Below are 23,261 nucleotides of genomic sequence, written 5' to 3'. Positions count from 1 at the left end.
TACCATACCTGAAGACATAGTCATGGGAATCAATCTCTTGTCCCATTCCGGATCCTTTTAAAATGCCACCATTGCCCACCACGGCACATCGAATACAAGGTGACTGCCCTCGCCAGGTGTCGAACATGTAGGCATTACCCGTAGAGTTCAGCAGATTCAGAGTTTTATTAATAACTGGTGAAATATATACAAGAACATATTAGTTAGGTGAATAGTTTCCATCAGGGTGACTATCATGACATTGTCTGTGTTACATGGGTAGATTATTGCTTAAGGAAGTAAAGGATTACATGAAAATGTATGATTTTGGAGTTTTAAGAATCTGGTGAGGTCTTTGATAAAGAAAACTAGTGTATACGTCCATTTTGGAGCATCTTAGTCACAGTTTCAGCTCTTTGTGATGCTTTAGATGTAGACAGAGAACATACGGTCTATGGAATAAGTAAGAAACTTACTCTCCCAGGGGACTCCCATCCATCCTTGAGCTCCACTGTATTTCTTAAGTCTTTCGTATTCTGACTTTTGAGCATGTTTCTTCCACTGCAAAACTGGTATTTTTTCCAAAAACATATTTTGGAACTCCTTGCTCTGGAGCTTATCTCTAATGCGGTTTGGACATTTCTGTGGAGATGTGAAGGTGAAGAACTCACTGATTATGTATAGAGGTTGTCCAAAGGTTTCTATATTTTTGAAGGACCATTGTTGACACCCATATATTTCCCAACTATTCCTTTGATGGCTTCTTGAAGACCTTATTTTGTCCTTGGCCCAAACAATGAACTTTTTATTCTTTGAGTAGTAGGCTGTTCACTGACCTGAGACAAAAGAAGGAGGAACTTCTCATATAGAGGCTCCTAGTATAAGAAACCTTTTTTTTGGCTGTGACTTAACATGGCTGATTGGGAGATACTTGACTTGTGCATGCAAAGATTGGGTTGACAATGTTGTCAGACAACATAAAACATAATCCAAAGTGGTTGTCTCTGTTTGTCCACTTAGAAGAGTTTAAAGATTTGTTTACTGCTTTCCATCGGTGTCGGTGATATCAACTAGTCATCACGGGGCCTCTTTTACCAAAAATTGATTGTGGTCTTTATTAACATAAATTGTGACCATGTAATACTATGGGAATTCCTACAAAGCTGCTGTTACCAGTCTGGCTAATAGCAGATGCTCACTTTGTCAGGAACTCACTTTGTAAACCAGGGTGGCTTTGGGTGGTCACTGTTGATTGGGTTGTGTTATTTGTGAATCTTTTGGCATGGATAGTAACATTTTTAGGGGGCACTATTTGGCATACTATGGTGTTTGAATCGATAGAATATGCTACACTTGGCTCCATTTCAACAAAAAGCCAATCTTGTCTGTGACATCTATAAAAAGTGGTCGTTTGAATTAAGTATATGTACAGTATGGGTCAATCCAACATGACATCCTAAAATGCCCTGGTACAACTTTGCCCACATTCCCATGTTCTTCAACCAAAGCTTGGTGGACATCCAAATTTACCTTCCTATTGTCATCACCTGTCCCCAGTAATAACGATGATGTAAGCCTTTACCAGTGACACAGTCATCAGTTCTGCTCCAGGATGTGGGAATTTTCAACTTTTCTTCCTCGATCACTCAATCAGTTACATCATTGGAAACTATTTGTTCTCTCAGTACTTCTTTGTCTATATCACTGTGTCTGGTGACGTGTATATATCACCAGGTGATTCATGTTTACAGTAGAAACCCGTACACAGAACATATCTATCAGAGCTCCTAGGTTCCGCTACTGCTGAAAGTCACAGAGCCATAGTAAGATCCATAAACAGCAGTTTGCATGGATTCAGAGGTACTGAGGTGTTAATAAGTTAAGTGTTAATTAATAATAAGAAAAGACATCCATCAACAGCCTACTGATATTTTTAAGAGAAAACCTGATCGATCAACAGCTTGATGATGGTTTTCAAAATAAATAAGAAATTAGATTTACAACACATTTTACATTAGATTACTTTATTACCAAAATTAATAAATGTTGGCCACTTTAATATCTAGGTGGCCGTGTAGCAGTTGTCATTGATACAGGTTCTACAGATGCTATGGGAAAAGATGAGACATTCACGTTATCACCCATTTGACTATGGGGGTTTGTGAACCTGCACTCTCCGTTCCAGAAGGGAGGAAAAGCCTTGCAGGCTTTCATCAGGAGAAATCAAAACAATTTATAAATTCCTCTAAGGTTTAGGTCTTAATTTTTACGGGGAAACCATCTTTAGATGTCATTCCAAAGAAGAGGCAGCACCGTGATCCTCATAATCTCTCCCCTCCATCCCATCCATGTATCATGATTTCCCACATGCCCCTGGAGCATCCTTAACCAAGTAAAACTCTAATGTTTTCAACGCTTAACAGATGCTTCACCAACACTGACAAGCAACAACCAACTAAAATCTGATATCAAACATTGGAAAAATTAATTTGTAGCATTCACATTTCAAAAGTTTAGACTTACAGAATGGACGTGTGTCTCATCAGTCGCATAGTTATTTCCCAAGTAGTTAAAGGCTGTTGAGGGCGAACTCTTTTTGGTTGGCTCTGGTATAGGTTTTGTAGTTATTGCATTCTGTGGTTTGGTCTTAAAATTTGGTCTTTGGGTGGTCACATGTGATTTTGCCAACTTATTTTGTAGCTTGATGGACTCATTTAGAGGTTCTGAGGTTGTTTTTGTATGTTTCCTGGTGACTGTAGATGAATCTCTTAAATTTTCAATAGGTTTTGGTGAGGAGGTTGTGTTGGTACACTCAGGTTGTAGAGACTCTGTAGGATGCTGTATGGTCATCTCTGGTCTTTCTTTTTTTTCTATTTCTTTAGAACCAATGTAGTTTTCTATCAGGTCAATTTGTCTGTGAAAGAGGATCAAATGATGTCAGGCAGGTTGAATACTTTCTTGAGATCAATCAAAATACTTACAAAATTCTAAAATGGGCGATTAAGTTCTCTAATAGTGGATCCAAGAGGCTAGCCTCTAGCCTATTGCAATAGAAGTTAAAGTCCTTCATGAACAGTCTAGACAATGAGGCCATGGGCGTACCCAGGATCAAAACTAGGGGGAGGGGAGCCATGGTCATTCAGGTTGTAAAACTTTAGAATTAAAAAGGTGAATGAAATGAAAATTATATGCAAATTGTCTCTTCAGAGAGGACTAGAACTCTAGTGCCTCCCATTGGAAGTAGCAATCCTAACAGTCAATGTCAACCCTTTAACAAGCCTTGTCACATGACTTAGGATAAGAGCCAAACCAGATCTCAATTTGCAGACATTGTGTTTCGGGGTACTGCCCCTCGTCAGTGCAAAGTGGAGATCTGGTTTGGCTGATTGAGAGGCATCTGAACGGGATCCAAGAAGTTCGTTTCTCCTTGTGGAGAGTGACATGTTAAGCATGTCGAGGTGAGGAGACTTAAAGCCGCAATGCTCCTCATGACATTGACTGTTAGGATTGCTACTTCCAATAGATGGCACTAGAGTTCTAGTCTTCTTCCTCTCTGAAGAGAAAATTTGCATATTTCCCAGAGGAGCATTGTGGCTTTAAGTCTCCTCACCTCAACATGCTTAACATGTCACTCTCCACAAGGAAAAAAGATAATTCTTGGATCCCGAAGAAAATTATATGTAATTATAGCAGTGCACTTTCTTTCTGTGCTCTTTACTCACCTCACTCGCTGGGTTCCCTGTTATGATCCTTAGTGGCTGAGGATCACAGAACTGACGAGCTAAGTAACTGAACATAGAACGAGCTCTAGGGAGGTGGTAACTGGACTGACCGCAATCCTGATCCTAACCAAACACACTAAATGTAGCCGGTAAACGTGCCTGAATTCCTAGACGTCACGACGCAGCCTGAGAAACTAGCTACCCCTAGAGATAGAAAGTAAGACCTCACTTGCCTCAGAGAAATAACCCCAAAGATATAGAAAGCCCCCAACAAATAATAACGGTGAGTTAAGGGGAAAATACAAACGTAGAAATGAAAACAGATTCAGCAAATGAGGCCCGCTAGTACTAGATAGCAGAAGACAGATAGGAAACTGTGCGGTCAGTAGAAAACCCTATACAAAATATCCACGCTGAGAATTCAAGAACCCCCACACCAACTAACGGTGTGAGGGGAGAAACTCAGCCCTCTAGAGCTACCAGCAAGCAAGGAAATCACATATTAGCAAGCTGGACAAGGACAGGTAATAAACCAAGAAACATATTGAACACTGATGATCAAAAAATGAACAAACAGAAACTTAGCTTCTCTTGGAGAGACTGATAACGAAGGTAGTCAGGAGAGATCAAAATAGCACTGAATACATCGACAGCAGGCAACAACTGAAAGTCCAGGTGAGCTAAATAGGAAACCAACTAGCAGATAACGAGACAGCTGATCTCAGCCACAGACCTGCAGAATGACAAAAAGAGCCACCAGAGGGAGCCCAAAGATAGCACTCACACAGTACCACTTGTGACCACAAGAGGGAGCCCAAAAACAGAGTTCACAACAGTACCCCCCCCTTGAGGAGGGGTCACCGAACCCTCATCAAAACCCCCAGGGTGATCAGGATGAGCAACATGGAAGGCATGAACCAAATCGGCCGCATGAACATCAGAGGCGACAACCCAGGAATTATCCTCCTGACCATAGCCCTTCCACTTAACCAAATACTGAAGCCTCCGTCTAGAAATACGAGAATCCAAGATCTTCTCCACTACGTACTCCAATTCTCCCTCAACCAGCACCAGAGCAGGGGGCTCAACAGAAGGAACCACAGGCACCACATACCTCCGCAACAAAGACGTATGGAACACATTATGAATGGCAAACGACGCTGGGAGGTCCAAACGAAATGACACAGGGTTAAGGATTTCCAAAATCTTATAAGGACCGATGAAGCGAGGCTTGAACTTAGGAGAGGAGACCTTCATAGGAACATACCGAGAAGACAGCCATACCAAATCCCCAACACGAAGTCGGGGACCCACACCGCGACGGCGGTTGGCAAAGCGCTGAGCCTTCTCCTGTGACAACTTCAAATTGTCCACCACATGGTTCCAAATCTGCTGCAACCTATCCACCACAGAATCCACCCCAGGACAGTCAGACGGCTCCACCTGACCCGAGGAAAAACGAGGATGAAAGCCAGAATTAAAAAAAAAAGGCGAAACCAAAGTAGCAGAACTAGCCCGATTATTAAGGGCAAACTCGGCCAATGGCAAAAAAGTAACCCAATCATCCTGATCAGCAGAAACAAAACATCTTAAATAAGTTTCCAAGGTCTGATTAGTTCGCTCGGTTTGGCCATTCGTCTGAGGATGGAAGGCAGACGAAAAAGACAAATCAATGCCCATCTTAGCACAAAAGATCCGCCAAAATCTGGACACAAACTGGGATCCTCTGTCAGAAACAATATTTTCAGGGATGCCGTGCAAGTGAACCACATTCTGAAAAAATAGAGGAACCAAATCGGAGGAGGAAGGCAACTTAGGCAAGGGCACCAAATGGACCATTTTAGAAAAATGATCACACACCACCCAGATGACAGACATTCTCTGAGAGACTGGAAGATCCGAAATAAAATCCATGGAAATGTGCGTCCAAGGCCTCTTCGGGACAGGCAAAGGCAAAAGCAAACCGCTGGCACGAGAACAGCAAGGCTTAGCCCGAGCACAAATCCCACAGGACTGCACAAAGGAACGCACATCCCGCGACAAGGAAGGCCACCAGAAGGATCTAGCCACCAAATCTCTGGTACCAAAAATCCCAGGATGACCTGCCAACACCGAAGAATGAACCTCGGAAATAACTCTGCTGGTCCATCTATCTGGGACAAACAGTCTCTCTGGTGGACAACGGTCAGGTCTATCCGCCTGAAATTCCTGCAGCACTCGTCGCAAATCTGGGGAAATGGCAGACAAAATCACTCCCTCTCTGAGGATACCAGCCGGCTCTGAAACTCCCGGAGAGTCAGGCACAAAACTCCTAGAAAGAGCATCAGCCTTCACGTTCTTCGAACCAGGCAGGTACGAGACCACGAAATCGAAACGGGAGAAAAACAACGACCATCGAGCCTGTCTAGGATTTAGCCGCTTGGCAGACTTGAGATAGATCAGATTTTTCTGATCAGTCAAGACCACCACACGATGCTTAGCTCCCTCGAGCCAATGTCGCCACTCCTCAAATGCCCACTTCATAGCCAACAACTCCCGATTACCAACATCATAATTCCGTTCGGCAGGCGAAAACTTTCTTGAAAAGAAAGCACAAGGCTTCATCACAGAGCAATCAGAGCTTCTCTGCGACAAAACAGCCCCTGCTCCAATCTCAGAAGCATCAACCTCGACCTGAAAAGGAAGAGAGATATCAGGCTGACATAAAACTGGAGCCGAAGAAAACCGGCGCTTCAGCTCCTGAAAGGCTTCCACGGCCGCAGAAGACCAATTAGTCACATCAGAACCCTTCTTGGTCAAATCTGTCAAGGGTTTAACCACGCCAGAAAAATTAGCAATGAAGCGATGGTAAAAATTAGCAAAACCCAAGAACTTCTGAAGACTTTTAACAGATGTAGGCCGAGTCCAGTCATGAATAGCCTGGACCTTGACTGGGTCCATCTCAATAGTAGAAGGAGAAAAAATAAAACCCAAAAAGGAAACCTTCTGTACTCCGAAGAGACATTTTGAGCCCTTCACAAATAAGGCATTAGCACGCAGGACCTGAAATACCATCCTGACCTGCTTCACATGGGACTCCCAATCCTCAGAAAAGACCAAAATGTCATCCAGATACACAATCATAAATTTATCCAGATATTCTCGGAAGATGTCATGCATGAAGGACTGAAACACAGAAGGAGCATTAGAGAGTCCAAAAGGCATCACCAAGTACTCAAAATGGCCTTCGGGCGTATTAAATGCTGTTTTCCATTCATCCCCCTGCTTAATACGCACAAGGTTATACGCACCACGAAGATCTATCTTGGTGAACCAAGTGGACCCCTTAATCCGAGCAAACAGATCAGACAATAATGGCAAAGGATACTGAAATTTGACCGTGATTTTATTTAGAAGACGATAATCTATACATGGTCTCAGAGAACCATCCTTCTTGGCCACAAAAAAGAATCCTGCACCAAGAGGAGATGAGGACGGCCGAATATGTCCCTTCTCCAAAGACTCCTTTATATAACTCCTCATAGCGGCATGTTCTGGTACAGACAAATTAAAAAGTCGTCCCTTAGGGAACTTGCTACCAGGAATCAAATTTATAGCACAATCACAATCCCTATGAGGAGGCAGGGCACCGGATCTGGGCTCATCAAATACATCCTGGTAGTCCGACAAAAACTCAGGGACCTCAGAAGGAGTGGAAGAAGCAATTGACACCAAAGGAGCATCGCCATGAATCCCCTGGCAACCCCAACTTGACACAGACATAGCTTTCCAATCCAGAACTGGATTATGGGTCTGCAACCATGGCAGACCCAAAACGACAACATCATGCAAATTATGCAGCACAAGAAAGCGAATCACCTCCTGATGTACAGGAGTCATGCACATGGTCACTTGAGTCCAATACTGAGGCTTATTCTCAGCCAATGGTGTAGCATCAATTCCCCTCAGTGGAATAGGGAATTTTAAAGGCTCCAGGACCAAACCACAGCGCCTGGCAAACGACAAATCCATCAGATTCAGGGCAGCACCTGAATCCACAAAAGCCATAACCGAGTAGGATGACAAAGAACAAATTAAAGTAACAGACAAAATGAATTTAGGCTGTATAGTACCAACGGTGACAGATTTAGCGATTTTTTTTAAGCGTTTAGAGCATGCTGAGATAACATGAGTAGAATCACCACAGTAAAAGCACAACCCATTTTGACGTCTATGACTTTGCCGCTCAATTCTGGTCAGAATTCTGTCACATTGCATAGACTCAGGTCTCTGTTCAGAAAACACCGCCAGATGGTGCGCAGATTTGCGCTCCCGCAAACTCCGATCAATCTGAATGGCCAAAGCCATTGAATCATTCAGACTTGCAGGCGTGGGGAACCCCACCATAACATTCTTAATGGCTTCAGAAAGACCTTCTCTGAAATTTGCAGCCAGGGCACACTCATTCCATTGAGTAAGCACTGACCATTTCCTAAATTTTTGACAATACACCTCTGCTTCATCCTATCCCTGAGATAGGGCCAGCAAAGCCTTTTCTGCCTGGTTCTCAAGATTAGGTTCCTCATAAAGCAGTCCAAGCACCAGAAGAAACGCATCCACATTCAGCAATGCAGGATCTCCTGGCGCCAGGGAGAAAGCCCAATCTTGAGGGTCGCCACGTAACAAGGAGATAACAATTTTAACTTGCTGAGTGGAATCACCAGAGGAACGAGGTCTCAAGGAAAGAAATAATTCACAATTATTCTTAAAATTCAGAAACCTAGATCTATCTCCAGAAAACAACTCAGGAATAGGTATTTTTGGCTCTGACATAGGACTGTGAACAACAAAATCCTGAATGCTTTGCACCCTTGCAGCAAGATGATCCACACTAGAAGTCAGACTCTGAATATCCATGTCTGCAGCTGAACTCAAAGCCACCCAGAGATTAAGGGGATGAGAGAAGCTGGACAGACTGCAGCAAAGGGAGAAAAAAAAAATTGCACTCAGGACTTCTCTTATCCCACTTCTGCGATGCATTAAACACTCTTTGACCTGCTGTACTGTTATGATCCTTAGTGGCTGAGGATCACAGAACTGACGAGCTAAGTAACTGAACATAGAACGAGCTCTAGGGAGGTGGTAACTGGACTGACCGCAATCCTGATCCTAACCAAACACACTAAAGGTAGCCGGTGAACGTGCCTGAATTCCTAGACGTCACGACGCAGCCTGAGACACTAGCTACCCCTAGAGATAGATAGTAAGACCTCACTTGCCTCAGAGAAATAACCCCAAAGATATAGAAAGCCCCCAACAAATAATAACGGTGAGGTAAGGGGAAAATACAAACGTAGAAATGAAAACAGATTCAGCAAATGAGGCCCGCTAGTACTAGATAGCAGAAGACAGATAGGAAACTGTGCGGTCAGTAGAAAACCCTATACAAAATATCCACGCTGAGAATTCAAGAACCCCCACACCAACTAACGGTGTGAGGGGAGAAACTCAGCCCTCTAGAGCTACCAGCAAGCAAGGAAATCACATATTAGCAAGCTGGACAAGGACAGATAATAAACCAAGAAACATATTGAACACTGATGATCAAAAACTGAACAAACAGAAACTTAGCTTCTCTTGGAGAGACTGATAACGAAGGTAGTCAGGAGAGATCAAAATAGCACTGAATACATCGACAGCAGGCAACAACTGAAAGTCCAGGTGAGCTAAATAGGAAACCAACTAGCAGATAACGAGACAGCTGATCCCAGCCACAGACCTGCAGAATGACAAATAGAGCCACCAGAGGGAGCCCAAAGATAGCACTCACACAGTACCACTTGTGACCACAAGAGGGAGCCCAAAAACAGAGTTCACGAAGGTTCCCACGGTGATCGCTCCTTATCTCGGCACTGTAGGACCTGGCACAGAACCTTAAACAGCACCATGTGACTGGGCGACGTCACCGGTCACATGGTGCTTCTGGGTCCTAGGACCCATGCTCGCTGCGGCCCAGGTGTGCGATCAGAAGTCACCGGGGGAGCGCTGCGAGGTAAGTATAAAGCGCAGGAATAATAATATTTTAATTGCTTATAGGCAGGGGTGAACCTAGCCACACCGCTGCCTGAGGTGAACTTCAAAACGGCGCCCCCTCCACAAACACATATACAGCACCCCAATACTGCTCCGATCTCCTATACAGTCCCCCCATACATTACATGAGTGATAACTATTGTACATTCTACAATACGTCATAAATCAGACAGTATAGTTCTCCATACAGTATTCTGGGCACCACATAGAGCTTTATACAGAATAATATGCCTCATATATTGCTCCATACAGAAAATGATCCCCATATATTGCTCCATACAGTATAATGAGCCCCATATATTGCCCCATACAGTATTATGGGCACCACATCGTCTGCCATACAGTATTGTGGGCACCGTATAGCGCTCCATACAGAATAACATGCCCCATATATTGCTCCATACAGTATAATGAGCCCCATATATTGCTCCACACAGTATTTTGGGTACCATATTTTGCTCCATACAGAATAATAAGCCATGTATATTGCTACATACATTATTATGGGCACTACATAGCGCTCCATACAGAATAACATGCCCCATATATTGCTCCATACAAAAAAAAAGATTCCCATATATTGCTCCATGCAGTATAATGTTCCCAATATAATACTCCATACAGTATAATGAGCGAGCCCCATACCATTATATACCTCATCGCCAGCCCCAGCCCACTGAGACCAGCACCTGTATATATGTCATCACTAGCCCCAGCCCACTGAACCCAGCAACACCTGCATGTATCATCACCAGCCCCAGCCCACTGAGCCCAGCACCACCTGTATATACATCAGCCCAGCCACAGCCAGCCCCCAGCGCCTGTATATACATCAGCCCAAGCCCCAGCACCTGTATATACATCAGACCAGCCATCCCCCAGTCCCTGTATATACTTCAGCCCAGCCACAGCCAGCCCCCAGCACGTGACCTGTATATACATCAGCTCAGCCAGCCTCCAGCCCCTGTATATACAGTGGGGCAAAAAAGTATTTAGTCAGTCAGCAATAGTGCAAGTTCCACCACTTAAAAAGATGAGAGGCGTCTGTAATTTACATCATAGGTAGACCTCAACTATGGGAGACAAACTGAGACAAAAAAATCCAGAAAATCACATTGTCTGTTTTTTTATCATTTTATTTGCATATTATGGTGGAAAATAAGTATTTGGTCAGAAACAAAATTTCATCTCAATACTTTGTAATATATCCTTTGTTGGCAATGACAGAGGTCAAACGTTTTCTGTAAGTCTTCACAAGGTTGCCACACACTGTTGTTGGTATGTTGGCCCATTCCTCAATACAGATCTCCTCTAGAGCAGTGATGTTTTTGGCTTTTCGCTTGGCAACACGGACTTTCAACTCCCTCCAAAGGTTTTCTATAGGGTTGAGATCTGGAGACTGGCTAGGCCACTCCAGGACCTTGAAATGCTTCTTACGAAGCCACTCCTTCGTTGCCCTGGCGGTGTGCTTTGGATCATTGTCATGTTGAAAGACCCAGCCACGTTTCATCTTCAATGCCCTTGCTGATGGAAGGAGGTTTGCACTCAAAATCTCACGATACATGGCCCCATTCATTCTTTCATGTACCCGGATCAGTCGTCCTGGCCCCTTTGCAGAGAAACAGCCCCAAAGCATGATGTTTCCACCACCATGCTTTACAGTAGGTATGGTGTTTGATGGATGCAACTCAGTATTCTTTTTCCTCCAAACACAACAAGTTGTGTTTCTACCAAACAGTTCCAGTTTGGTTTCATCAGACCATAGGACATTCTCCCAAAACTCCTCTGGATCATCCAAATGCTCTCTACCAAACTTCAGACGGGCCCGGACATGTACTGGCTTAAGCAGTGGGACACGTCTGGCACTGCAGGATCTGAGTCCATGGTGGCGTAGTGTGTTACTTATGGTAGGCCTTGTTACATTGGTCCCAGCTCTCTGCAGTTCATCCACTAGGTCCCCCCGCGTGGTTCTGGGATTTTTGCTCACCGTTCTTGTGATCATTCTGACCCCACGGGGTGGGATTTTGCGTGGAGCCCCAGATCGAGGGAGATTATCAGTGGTCTTGAATGTCTTCCATTTTCTAATTATTGCTCCCACTGTTGATTTCTTCACTCCAAGCTGGTTGGCTATTGCAGATTCAGTCTTCCCAGCCTGGTGCAGGGCTACAATTTTGTTTCTGGTGTCCTTTGACAGCTCTTTGGTCTTCACCATAGTGGAGTTTGGAGTCAGACTGTTTGAGGGTGTGCACAGGTGTCTTTTTATACTGATAACAAGTTTAAACAGGTGCCATTACTACAGGTAATGAGTGGAGGAAAGAGGAGACTCTTAAAGAAGAAGTTACAGGTCTGTGAGAGCCAGAAATCTTGATTGTTTGTTTCTGACCAAATACTTATTTTCCACCATAATATGCAAATAAAATGATAAAAAAAACAGACAATGTGATTTTCTGGATTTTTTTTTCTCAGTTTGTCTCCCATAGTTGAGGTCTACCTATGATGTAAATTACAGACACCTCTCGTCTTTTTAAGTGGTGGAACTTGCACTATTGCTGACTGACTAAATACTTTTTTGCCCCACTGTACATCAGCCCAGCCACAGCCAGCCTCCAGCCCCTGTATATACATCAGCCCAGCCACAGCCAGCCTCCAGCCCCTGTATATACATCAGCCCAGCCACAGCCAGCCCCTCTATATACATCAGCCCAGCCCAAGGCCCCAGCTCAGCACCTGTAGTGATTGCCTCAGGAGCGAGCGAGTACTAGGAGCTCCTCCGGATGCCTAAGAACTGGTCCTGATACGTTCAGCAGTGCGCTGCAGCCAGGGGCGGGAGACGGGGAGAGCAGAGCGCTCTCTCTCCGCCCACAAAGAACATCCTGCCGTTGGACATCAGGCGTTCTTAACCCCTATGTGCAGGGCACTCGGGCCACTGACTCAATGATGCACGCACCTGTAAAGCCGCCGTGCCCGAAGATTTAAAGGGCCGGCAGCAGGAAAAACAGGTGGCCAGGCCTCATCATGATAGGTGCATGGCGCGCCCCTGCCTCTAGGGGAAGCAGCTTCCCCCTCTGCCCCACGGTGAGTACGTTCATGAATGGGGTAGTCTACATTTCTCTTAAATTTAAGGTGGGTTTGTGTTTTTACATCTCAGCCAATCTGAATAGGGAGATCTTCAGTAAAAAGAAAAAAAAGCATGGAAGAAGGGCTGAGAAAAAGCCTGAGCTTCTGATTTTACAAGAAGTAGATTTTAGATCATTATAAAAAGTGCCATTTAATGTATCATACACATTAGATGACTGTCAGCCAAACTCACCAATTTCGGCGGAAGGATAGGGCAGTTGGACTTTCTCTTCTCTCCAACTGAAAACGCATGAACACTCAGTGAAACGTAGAGTTTATCTGTATGAGGTAGATGGGAAAGATAGCTGTCTGCCAAACGAATATGGAATGATTTGCCCAACAACTATCTCATGTGCATGCCCAGCTTTAATCCAGAGGAGCTAGTGTTTAAGTCAATAAGTGTATTAGAACTATCAATTTTGAATCAGAATTATGTGAATCTTAAATGCCCTGCAAGAGTGCTTTAGGGGATATGAAAACCTGCCGCCAGAAAATAATTGACTCTTAGTTACAACATGCTCACCTTCATGAATCTGTCACTCATCAGTCAGATAAGTGTATGGAATGATTCAGACAATGTTATGTTGACTCTGGGGTCATATAGCTAGATATATGAAAACTGACATGTGTTTTCAGTTGTAGACAGCAGCCTCAACCATTTCTGGAAATCCCACTTGTTCTTCCTCATTACATCTACTCAGCAGGTTTACTTCGATAAAAGTGCAAATGCTCAGGGTCCAGTATGTGGTTTAGTACAATGAATTACACTGCATTCCTTAGATGCTAATGGGTAAAGGTTTCACCGACCCTACCCATGTTGATCTGTATCCCTGCTTCATTATTACACCATACATACCCATCAGCTGCAATATTAAAAGCCAAGAGGTGGACATTAGTGATGAGCGAGTGTACTTGTTGCTCAGGTTTTCCCGAGCATGCTCGGGTGGTCTCCGAGTATTTGTAACTGCTCGGAGATTTAGTTTTTGTTGACACAGCTGCTTGATTTATGGCTGCTAGCCAGCCTTAGTACATGTGGGGGTTGCCTGGTTGCTGGGGAATCCCCACATGTATTCAAGCTGTCTATCAGCTGTAAATCATGGAGCTGAGGCAATGAAAACTAAATCTCTGAGCATTTACAAATACTCGGAGACCACCCGAGCGTGCTCGAGAAAACCTGAGCAACGAGTACACTCGCTCAGTGGACATCCAGGCAAAATATGAAACTCAACTTGTCGGCTCATCCAAAGGTCTATCAGTTCTATTGCGTCAAACACGGTAGTGAAGGTGGCTCATATGCTTCACAATAGTGAGATCACAGACAGACTCAAGCACCATGCAGCACACATTACACAAGTCTGGAATGGTGGCCTAAAAAAAGGTGAAGAAGCCTCAACTTTAATATCGTCACAAGAAGCATCAGAACGAGTTTTCAAAAAGACGCAAATCGTGTACAGTAGAATATTGGAAACAGGTGATTTGCAGTGATGAGACAAAAGTCAATAGACTAGGCTCTAATGGATGCTAATGCATCTGGAGGAAACAAGGGAAATGGGGGCTAATGGATCAAGAAATTGGAGGAACGATCAAGTTTTGCTGGAGGAAGCCTGATGATATGAGGTCTCACAGGAAAATGTGTTGACCAGGATCGATGGTGGTCTCCATGCTGCACTACAGGTCCTTCTCAAAAAATTAGCATATAGTGTTAAATTTCATTATTTACCATAATGTAATGATTACAATTAAACTTTCATATATTATAGATTCATTATCCACCAACTGAAATTTGTCAGGTCTTTTATTGTTTTAATACTGATGATTTTGGCATACAACTCCTGATAACCCAAAAAACCTGTCTCAATAAATTAGCATATCAAGAAAAGGTTCTCTAAATGACCTATTACCCTAATCTTCTGAATCAACTAATTAACTCTAAACACATGCAAAAGATACCTGAGGCTTTTAAAAACTCCCTGCCTGGTTCAATACTCAAAACCCCCATCATGGGTAAGACTAGCGACCTGACAGATGTCAAGAAGGCCATCATTGACACCCTCAAGCAAGAGGGTAAGACCCAGAAAGAAATTTCTCAACAAATAGGCTGTTCCCAGAGTGCTGTATCAAGGCACCTCAATGGTAAGTCTGTTGGAAGGAAACAATGTGGCAGAAAACGCTGTACAACGAGAAGAGGTGACCGGACCCTGAGGAAGATTGTGGAGAAGGACCGATTCCAGACCTTGGGGAACCTGAGGAAGCAGTGGACTGAGTCTGGTGTGGAAACATCCAGAGCCACCGTGCACAGGCGTGTGCAGGAAATGGGCTACAGGTGCCGCATTCCCCAGGTAAAGCCACTTTTGAACCATAAACAGCGGCAGAAGCTTGTACTTTTTTCTGATGAAAGCAAATTTTGCATGTCATTCGGAAATCAAGGTGCCAGAGTCTGGAGGAAGACTGGGGAGAAGGAAATGCCAAAATGCCTGAAGTCCAGTGTCAAGTACCCACAGTCAGTGATGGTGTGGGGTGCCATGTCAGCTGCTGGTGTTGGTCCACTGTGTTTCATCAAGGGCAGGGTCAATGCAGCTAGCTATCAGGAGATTTTGGAGCACTTCATGCTTCCATCGGCTGAAATGCTTTATGGAGATGAAGATTTCATTTTTCAGCACGACCTGGCACCTGCTCACAGTGCCAAAACCACTGGTAAATGGTTTACTGACCATGGTATTACTGTGCTCAATTGGCCTGCCAACTCTCCTGACCTGAACCCCATAGAGAATCTGTGGAATATTGTGAAGAGAAAGTTGAGAGACGCAAGACCCAACACTCTGGATGAGCTTAAGGCCGCTATTGAAGCATCCTGGGCCTCCATAACATCTCAGCAGTGTCACAGGCTGATTGCCTCCATGCCACACCGCATTGAAGCAGTCATTTCTGCCAAAGGATTCCCGACCAAGTATTGAGTGCATAACTGAACATTATTATTTGATGTTTTTTTTGTTTGTTATTAAAAAACACTTTTATTTGATTGGCCGGGTGAAATATGCTAATTTATTGAGACAGGTTTTTTGGGTTATCAGGAGTTGTATGCCAAAATCATCAGTATTAAAACAATAAAAGACATGACAAATTTCAGTTGGTGGATAATGAATCTATAATATATGAAAGTTTAATTGTAATCATTACATTATGGTAAATAATGAAATTTAACACTATATGCTAATTTTTTGAGAAGGACCTGTATATGAGTATCCTGTAAGAAGAGTTACTTCGTGCACTCGAGTACTATAGGTATGAAAAGGACGATATAGTGTTCCAGCAGGACAACAACCTGAAGCATATGTCAAACTTGGAGAAGTGGTTCAATGACAATGAAGTAGAGGTTCTGAATTGGCCCCCACAGTCCCTAGACCTCAACCCAATCATAGACTTGTGGGTAGAATTGAAGAATAAATTATACACATAACCAAGTGAGTTGACCAGTATGCACCAATATTGGGAACCTGTAGAAAAGACCTTGAATCAGATTTTGGTCAAGACATGCTTGAATCTAATCGAGAGCATGCCCAGAAGGATTCAGTCAGTGTTAAAAGCCAAAGGTGGATTTACAAAATAATAAAAAATAAAATTTAGATTTTTAGGAGCAAAACAGTAACAATGCAGTGACATGACAAGAATCTCCATAATTAATCATATGCTAAATAGCTGCAAGTCAAATTTATGTATGAGATAGCCAAGATGATTGTCTATAAAATGATGGTATTCTCACGTTCAAAGCGGTAGTAGATGGTGAGAAATGGAGCCTGAAAGTGAAAAATTCAAAACATTGTTGCCCTTTTGGTCATCAGTGTTTATAAATACTAACACACATGCAAAAACACACATGGATACATACTGTATATACATACAAAATTCACATACATATAAAACATACACTTATACACAAACATAAATACTAACACAAATGTAAACAAAAAGTATAATTTCTCCTTGCGGATATCGACATGCTAAGCATGCCGAGATGAGGAGACTTAAAGCTGCAATACTCCTCTGGGTAATATGCTAATTGTCTTTTCAAAGAGGAAGAGAGCTAGGGCTCTAGTACCACCTATTGGAAGGTAGCAATCCTACAAGTCAATGTTGATCCTTTAACGAGCCTTGTCACATGACTTAGGATAACAGCCAAACCACAATCTCAATTTGCAGACACTGTATTTCGGGGTACTGCCCCTCATCAGTGCAAAGCAGAGATCTGGTTTGGCTGTGTGAGAGGCGTCAGACCGTTATCCAAGAAGTATAGTTTCTCCTTATGGAGATCGACATGCTAAGCATGCCGAGATGAGAAGACTTAATGCCGCAATGCTCCTCTGGGTAATTGTTGTGAATTTGGATTCTGGGCTCCCCCGGTGGCCGCTTGTGGAATTGGACTTGTCATCCTCTTTCCTGTTTCACCTGGTTCCATCAGTAGTGGGTGTCGCTATTTAAGCTCATTTCTCTGGTGGTTTCTTGCCGGTCAACAATGTTATCTGATGCCTCTCAGTGCTTGTTCCTGCTTCTAGACAACTACTAGATAAGTTGGACTTTTGTCCATGTTTTGTTTTGCCTATTTGTTCCAGTTCACAGCTGAAGTTTTGTTACTGTGTCTGGAAAGCTCTCGTTGATCAGGGATTGCTACTCTGGCGTTATGAGTTAATGCCAGAGTTTAAGGTAATCTCTGGATGGTGTTTTGTTAGTGTTTTTCTGCTGACCATGAAAGTATACTATCTGTCTTCTGCTATCTAGTAAGCGGACCTCAAATTTGCTAAGACTATTTTCCTGCTGCGTTTGTTGTTTCATCTGAACTCACCGTCATTATATGTGGGGGGCTACTGTCTTCTTTGGAATATTTCTCTAGAGGTGAGCCAGGTCTTATATTTCCCTCTGCTAGCTATTTAGGTCTTAGGCCAGAGCTGGGCATCTAGCGATAAATAGGAAATGCTACCTGGCTATTTCTAGTTGCGCGGCAGGCTTAGTTCATGGTCAGTATAGTTCCATCTTCCGAGAGCTTGTCCCTCTATAGGCTTGCTATGATCTCTGCCTGCAGAGATCATGACAGTTTGACCGGCCATTAAAGTGTTAAAGACCCAGGTTGAGAAAGGAGAGTTATAAGAAGTCTGCTGGAATTTTTTTTTTTTTTTTCCTCCAGTCTGCCTTGCTGCAGTCTTTTTTCTCTCTCTCCTCCTAATCTCTGTATGGCTCTGTGTGCACCTGACAATAATGGATCTCCAGAGTGTAACTGCGGGTTTGAATAATCTCATCACGAAAGTACAAAATTTACAAGATTTTGTGGTACATGCTCCGGTATCTGAGCCGAGAATTCCTTTGCCGGAGTTCTTCACAGGGAATAGAGCTAGCTTCCAGAATTTCCGAAATAATTGTAAGCTTTATTTGTCCCTGAAGTCTCGTTCAGCTGGAGACCCTGCTCAGCAGGTTAGGATTGTGATTTCCTTGCTCAGGGGTGACCCTCAAGATTGGGCCTTCTCATTGCCAGCAGGGGATCCTGCGTTACGCGATGTGGATGCGTTTTTTCTGGCCTTGGGCTTGCTTTATGAGGAACCTCATTTGGAACTTCAGGCAGAAAAAACTTTGATGGCACTATCTCAGGGGCAAGACGAAGCTGAAGTTTTCTGCCAAAAATTCCGTAAATGGTCTGTGCTTACTCAGTGGAATGAGTGCGCCTTGGCGGCAACTTTCAGAGAAGGTCTCTCTGATGCCGTTAAGGATGTTATGGTGGGGTTCCCTGTGCCTGCAGGTCTGAATGAGTCCATGACAATGGCTATTCAGATTGATAGGCGTCTGCGGGAGCGCAAACCGGTGCACCATCTGGCGGTGTCTATGGAAAAGACGCCAGAAAGTATGCAGTGTGATAGAATTCTGTCCAGGAGCGAGCGACAGAATTTTAGACGGAAGAATGGATTGTGTTTCTATTGTGGGGATTCTACTCATGTTATATCAGCATGCTCTAGGCGTACAAAGAAGCTTGATAAGTCTGTTTCCATTGGCACCATTCAGTCTAAGTTTATTTTGTCTGTAACCCTGATTTGCTCTTTGTCATCCATTGCCACGGACGCCTATGTTGACTCTGGCGCCGCTCTGAGTCTTATGGATTGGTCCTTTGCCAATCGTTGTGGTTTTGATTTAGAGCCTTTGGAGACTCTTATTCCTCTGAAGGGGATTGACTCCACCCCATTGGCTAATAATAAACCACAATACTGGACACAAGTAACCATGCGTATCAATCCGGATCACCAGGAGATTATTCGTTTCCTGGTGCTGTATAATTTACATGACGATTTGGTACTGGGATTGCCATGGTTGCAGTCTCACAACCCAGTCTTGGACTGGAGAGCAATGTCTGTGTTGAGCTGGGGATGTAAGGGTATTCATGGGGACTTACCTTTGGTTTCTATTTCGTCGTCCATTCCCTCTGAAGTCCCTGAGTTCCTCTCTGATTATCAAGACGTCTTTGACGAACCCAAGCTTGGGTCGTTACCTCCGCACCGTGAGTGCGATTGTGCCATAGATTTGATACCGGGTTGTAAATATCCCAAGGGTCGTTTGTTTAATCTGTCTGTGCCGGAACATGCTGCTATGCGGGAATATATAAAGGAGTCTTTGGAAAAGGGACATATTCGTCCATCTTCTTCTCCCTTGGGAGCTGGGTTTTTCTTTGTCTCAAAAAAAGACGGCTCTTTGAGACCATGTATTGATTATCGGCTTCTGAATAAGATCACTGTTAAGTATCAATACCCATTGCCATTGCTTACTGATTTGTTTGCTCGTATAGAGGGTGCTAAGTGGTTCTCTAAAATTGATCTTCGTGGGGCGTATAATTTGGTGCGGATCAGGCAGGGGGATGAGTGGAAGACCGCATTTAATACGCCCGAGGGCCACTTTGAGTATTTGGTCATGCCTTTTGGTCTTTCTAATGCCCCTTCAGTTTTCCAGTCTTTTATGCATGATATTTTCCGCGATTTTCTGGATAAATTTATGATAATATATCTGGATGATATTCTGATTTTTTCTGATGACTGGGACTCTCATGTCCAGCAGGTCAGGAGAGTTTTTCAGGTTCTGCGGTCCAATTCTTTATGTGTGAAGGGGTCTAAGTGCGTTTTTGGGGTCCAGAAAATTTCCTTTTTGGGGTATATTTTTTCTCCCTCTTCCATTGAGATGGATCCCGTCAAGGTGCAAGCTATTTGTGACTGGACTCAGCCCTCCTCTCTTAAGGGTCTTCAGAGATTTTTGGGCTTTGCCAACTTTTACCGCCGATTTATTGCTGGTTTTTCGGATGTCGTTAAACCACTGACTGATTTGACCAGACAAGGCGCTGATGTTGCTAATTGGTCCCCTCATGCTGTAGAGGCCTTTCAGGAGCTTAAGCGCCGTTTTGCCTCTGCCCCTGTGTTGCGTCAGCCTGATGTGAATCTGCCTTTTCAGGTTGAGGTTGACGCTTCGGAGATCGGAGCTGGGGCAGTGTTGTCGCAGAAAGGTTCCGACTGCTCCGTCATTAGGCCTTGTGCCTTCTTTTCTCGCAAATTTTCGCCTGCAGAGCGGAATTATGATGTTGGGAATCGGGAGCTTTTGGCCATGAAGTGGGCGTTTGAGGAGTGGCGCCATTGGCTCGAGGGGGCTAGGCATCAGGTGGTGGTATTGACTGACCACAAAAATTTGATTTATCTTGAGACTGCCAGACGCCTGAATCCTAGACAGGCGCGCTGGTCTTTATTTTTTTCTCGCTTTAATTTTGTGGTGTCATACCTACCGGGTTCTAAGAATGTTAAGGCAGATGCCCTTTCTAGGAGTTTTGACCCGGACTCTCCTGGTAATTCTGAACCCACAGGTATCCTTAGGGAGGGAGTAATTTTGTCGGCCGTTTCTCCTGATCTGCGGCGGTCCTTGCAAGAGTTTCAGGCGGATAGACCGGATCGTTGTCCGCCTGATAGACTGTTTGTTCCGGATGATTGGACCAGCAGAGTCATCTCTGAGGTACATTCTTCTGCATTGGCAGGTCATCCCGGAATTTTTGGTACCAGGGATTTGGTGGCAAGATCCTTCTGGTGGCCTTCCCTGTCACGAGATGTGCGAGTCTTTGTGCAGTCATGTGACGTTTGTGCTCGGGCCAAGTCTTGTAGTTCTCGGGCTAGCGGACTGCTGTTGCCCTTGCCTATTCCTAAGAGGCCTTGGACACACATCTCGATGGATTTTATTTCAGATCTGCCTGCTTCCCAGAAGATGTCTGTCATCTGGGTGGTCTGTGACCGTTTCTCTAAAATGGTCCATTTGGTTCCTCTGCCCAAGTTGCCTTCTTCTTCTGAGTTGGTTCCTCTGTTTTTTCAGAATGTTGTCCGATTGCACGGTATTCCTGAGAATATTGTTTCTGACAGAGGTACCCAATTTGTGTCTAGATTTTGGCGGGCATTCTGTGCTAGGATGGGCATAGATTTGTCTTTTTCATCTGCTTTTCACCCTCAGACTAATGGCCAGACCGAGCGGACTAATCAGACCCTGGAGACATATCTGAGGTGTTTTGTCTCTGCTGACCAGGATGATTGGGTTGCTTTTTTGCCATTGGCAGAGTTCGCCCTCAATAATCGGGCCAGCTCTTCCACCTTGGTGTCCCCGTTTTTCTGTAATTCGGGGTTTCACCCTCGATTTTCCTCCGGTCAGGTGGAATCCTCGGATTGTCCTGGAGTGGATGCGGTGGTGGAGAGATTGCATCACATCTGGGGGCAGGTTATGGACAATTTGAAGTTGTCCCAGGAGAAGACTCAGCGTTTTGCCAACCGTCATCGTCGTGTTGGTTCTCGGCTTTGTGTTGGAGATTTGGTGTGGTTGTCTTCTCGTTTTGTCCCTATGAGGGTCTCTTCTCCTAAGTTTAAACCTCGGTTCATCGGCCCTTATAGAATATTGGAGATTCTTAATCCTGTTTCTTTCCGTTTGGACCTCCCTGCGTCCTTTTCCATTCATAACGTTTTTCATCGGTCGTTATTGCGCAGGTATGAGGTACCTGTGGTACCTTCAGTTGAGCCTCCTGCTCCGGTGTTGGTTGAGGGTGAGTTGGAGTACGTTGTGGAGAAAATTTTGGACTCTCGTGTTTCCAGACGGAGACTCCAGTATCTGGTCAATTGGAAGGGTTACGGCCAGGAGGATAATTCGTGGGTCAATGCATCTGATGTTCATGCTTCTGATCTTGTTCGTGCCTTCCATAGGGCTCATCCTGGTCGCCCTGGTGGATCTGGTGAGGGTTCGGTGCCCCCTCCTTGAGGGGGGGGTACTGTTGTGAATTTGGATTCTGGGCTCCCCCGGTGGCCGCTTGTGGAATTGGACTTGTCATCCTCTTTCCTGTTTCACCTGGTTCCATCAGTAGTGGGTGTCGCTATTTAAGCTCATTTCTCTGGTGGTTTCTTGCCGGTCAACAATGTTATCTGATGCCTCTCAGTGCTTGTTCCTGCTTCTAGACAACTACTAGATAAGTTGGACTTTTGTCCATGTTTTGTTTTGCCTATTTGTTCCAGTTCACAGCTGAAGTTTTGTTACTGTGTCTGGAAAGCTCTCGTTGATCAGGGATTGCTACTCTGGCGTTATGAGTTAATGCCAGAGTTTAAGGTAATCTCTGGATGGTGTTTTGTTAGTGTTTTTCTGCTGACCATGAAAGTATACTATCTGTCTTCTGCTATCTAGTAAGCGGACCTCAAATTTGCTAAGACTATTTTCCTGCTGCGTTTGTTGTTTCATCTGAACTCACCGTCATTATATGTGGGGGGCTACTGTCTTCTTTGGAATATTTCTCTAGAGGTGAGCCAGGTCTTATATTTCCCTCTGCTAGCTATTTAGGTCTTAGGCCAGAGCTGGGCATCTAGCGATAAATAGGAAATGCTACCTGGCTATTTCTAGTTGCGCGGCAGGCTTAGTTCATGGTCAGTATAGTTCCATCTTCCGAGAGCTTGTCCCTCTATAGGCTTGCTATGATCTCTGCCTGCAGAGATCATGACAGGTAATATGCTAAATATGCAAATTGTCTCTTCAGTGAGGAAGAGAGCTAGAAGTCTAGTGCCACCTATTGGAAGGTAGCAATCCTGCAAGTTAATGTTGACCCTTTAACGAGCCTTGTCACATGACAGGAAAATCGGTCAACATTGACTTGTAGGATTGTTACCTTCCAATAGGTGGCACTAGAGTTCTAGCTCTCTTCCTCTCTAAAGAGACAATTTGCACACAGATATAGAAAGGACTGATACACATATACACACATAAGTACATAGACAAATACTCAGAGCAAAACGCAAAGTAATTCACATACATATATAAATATCAACGTATAGATTCACATACACAAAG

The 23,261-nt window shown here is 44.1% G+C and overlaps 1 protein-coding gene across 1 annotated transcript in view; it reads right to left on the bottom strand.

Annotated features, from left to right (window-relative positions):
• LOC143766020 (alpha-N-acetylgalactosaminide alpha-2,6-sialyltransferase 2-like) overlaps window positions 1–23,261 on the bottom strand; it is a 143,433-nt gene that overhangs the window by 96,193 nt on the left and 23,979 nt on the right. The window contains exons 2-4 of the mRNA XM_077253350.1: window positions 2,503–2,893; window positions 456–621; window positions 9–174 (exon numbers count right to left, since the gene is read on the bottom strand). Of these exons, the coding sequence (XP_077109465.1) occupies window positions 9–174; window positions 456–621; window positions 2,503–2,893 (723 nt within the window). The remainder of the gene's footprint in view (window positions 1–8; window positions 175–455; window positions 622–2,502; window positions 2,894–23,261) is intronic.

This window comes from Ranitomeya variabilis, chromosome 4, assembly GCF_051348905.1.
Source record: "Ranitomeya variabilis isolate aRanVar5 chromosome 4, aRanVar5.hap1, whole genome shotgun sequence".
NCBI classification, from domain to species: domain Eukaryota; kingdom Metazoa; phylum Chordata; class Amphibia; order Anura; family Dendrobatidae; genus Ranitomeya; species Ranitomeya variabilis.
Note: the sequence above shows the minus strand (reverse complement) of the source record. Positions and strands in the feature narration are given on the sequence as shown.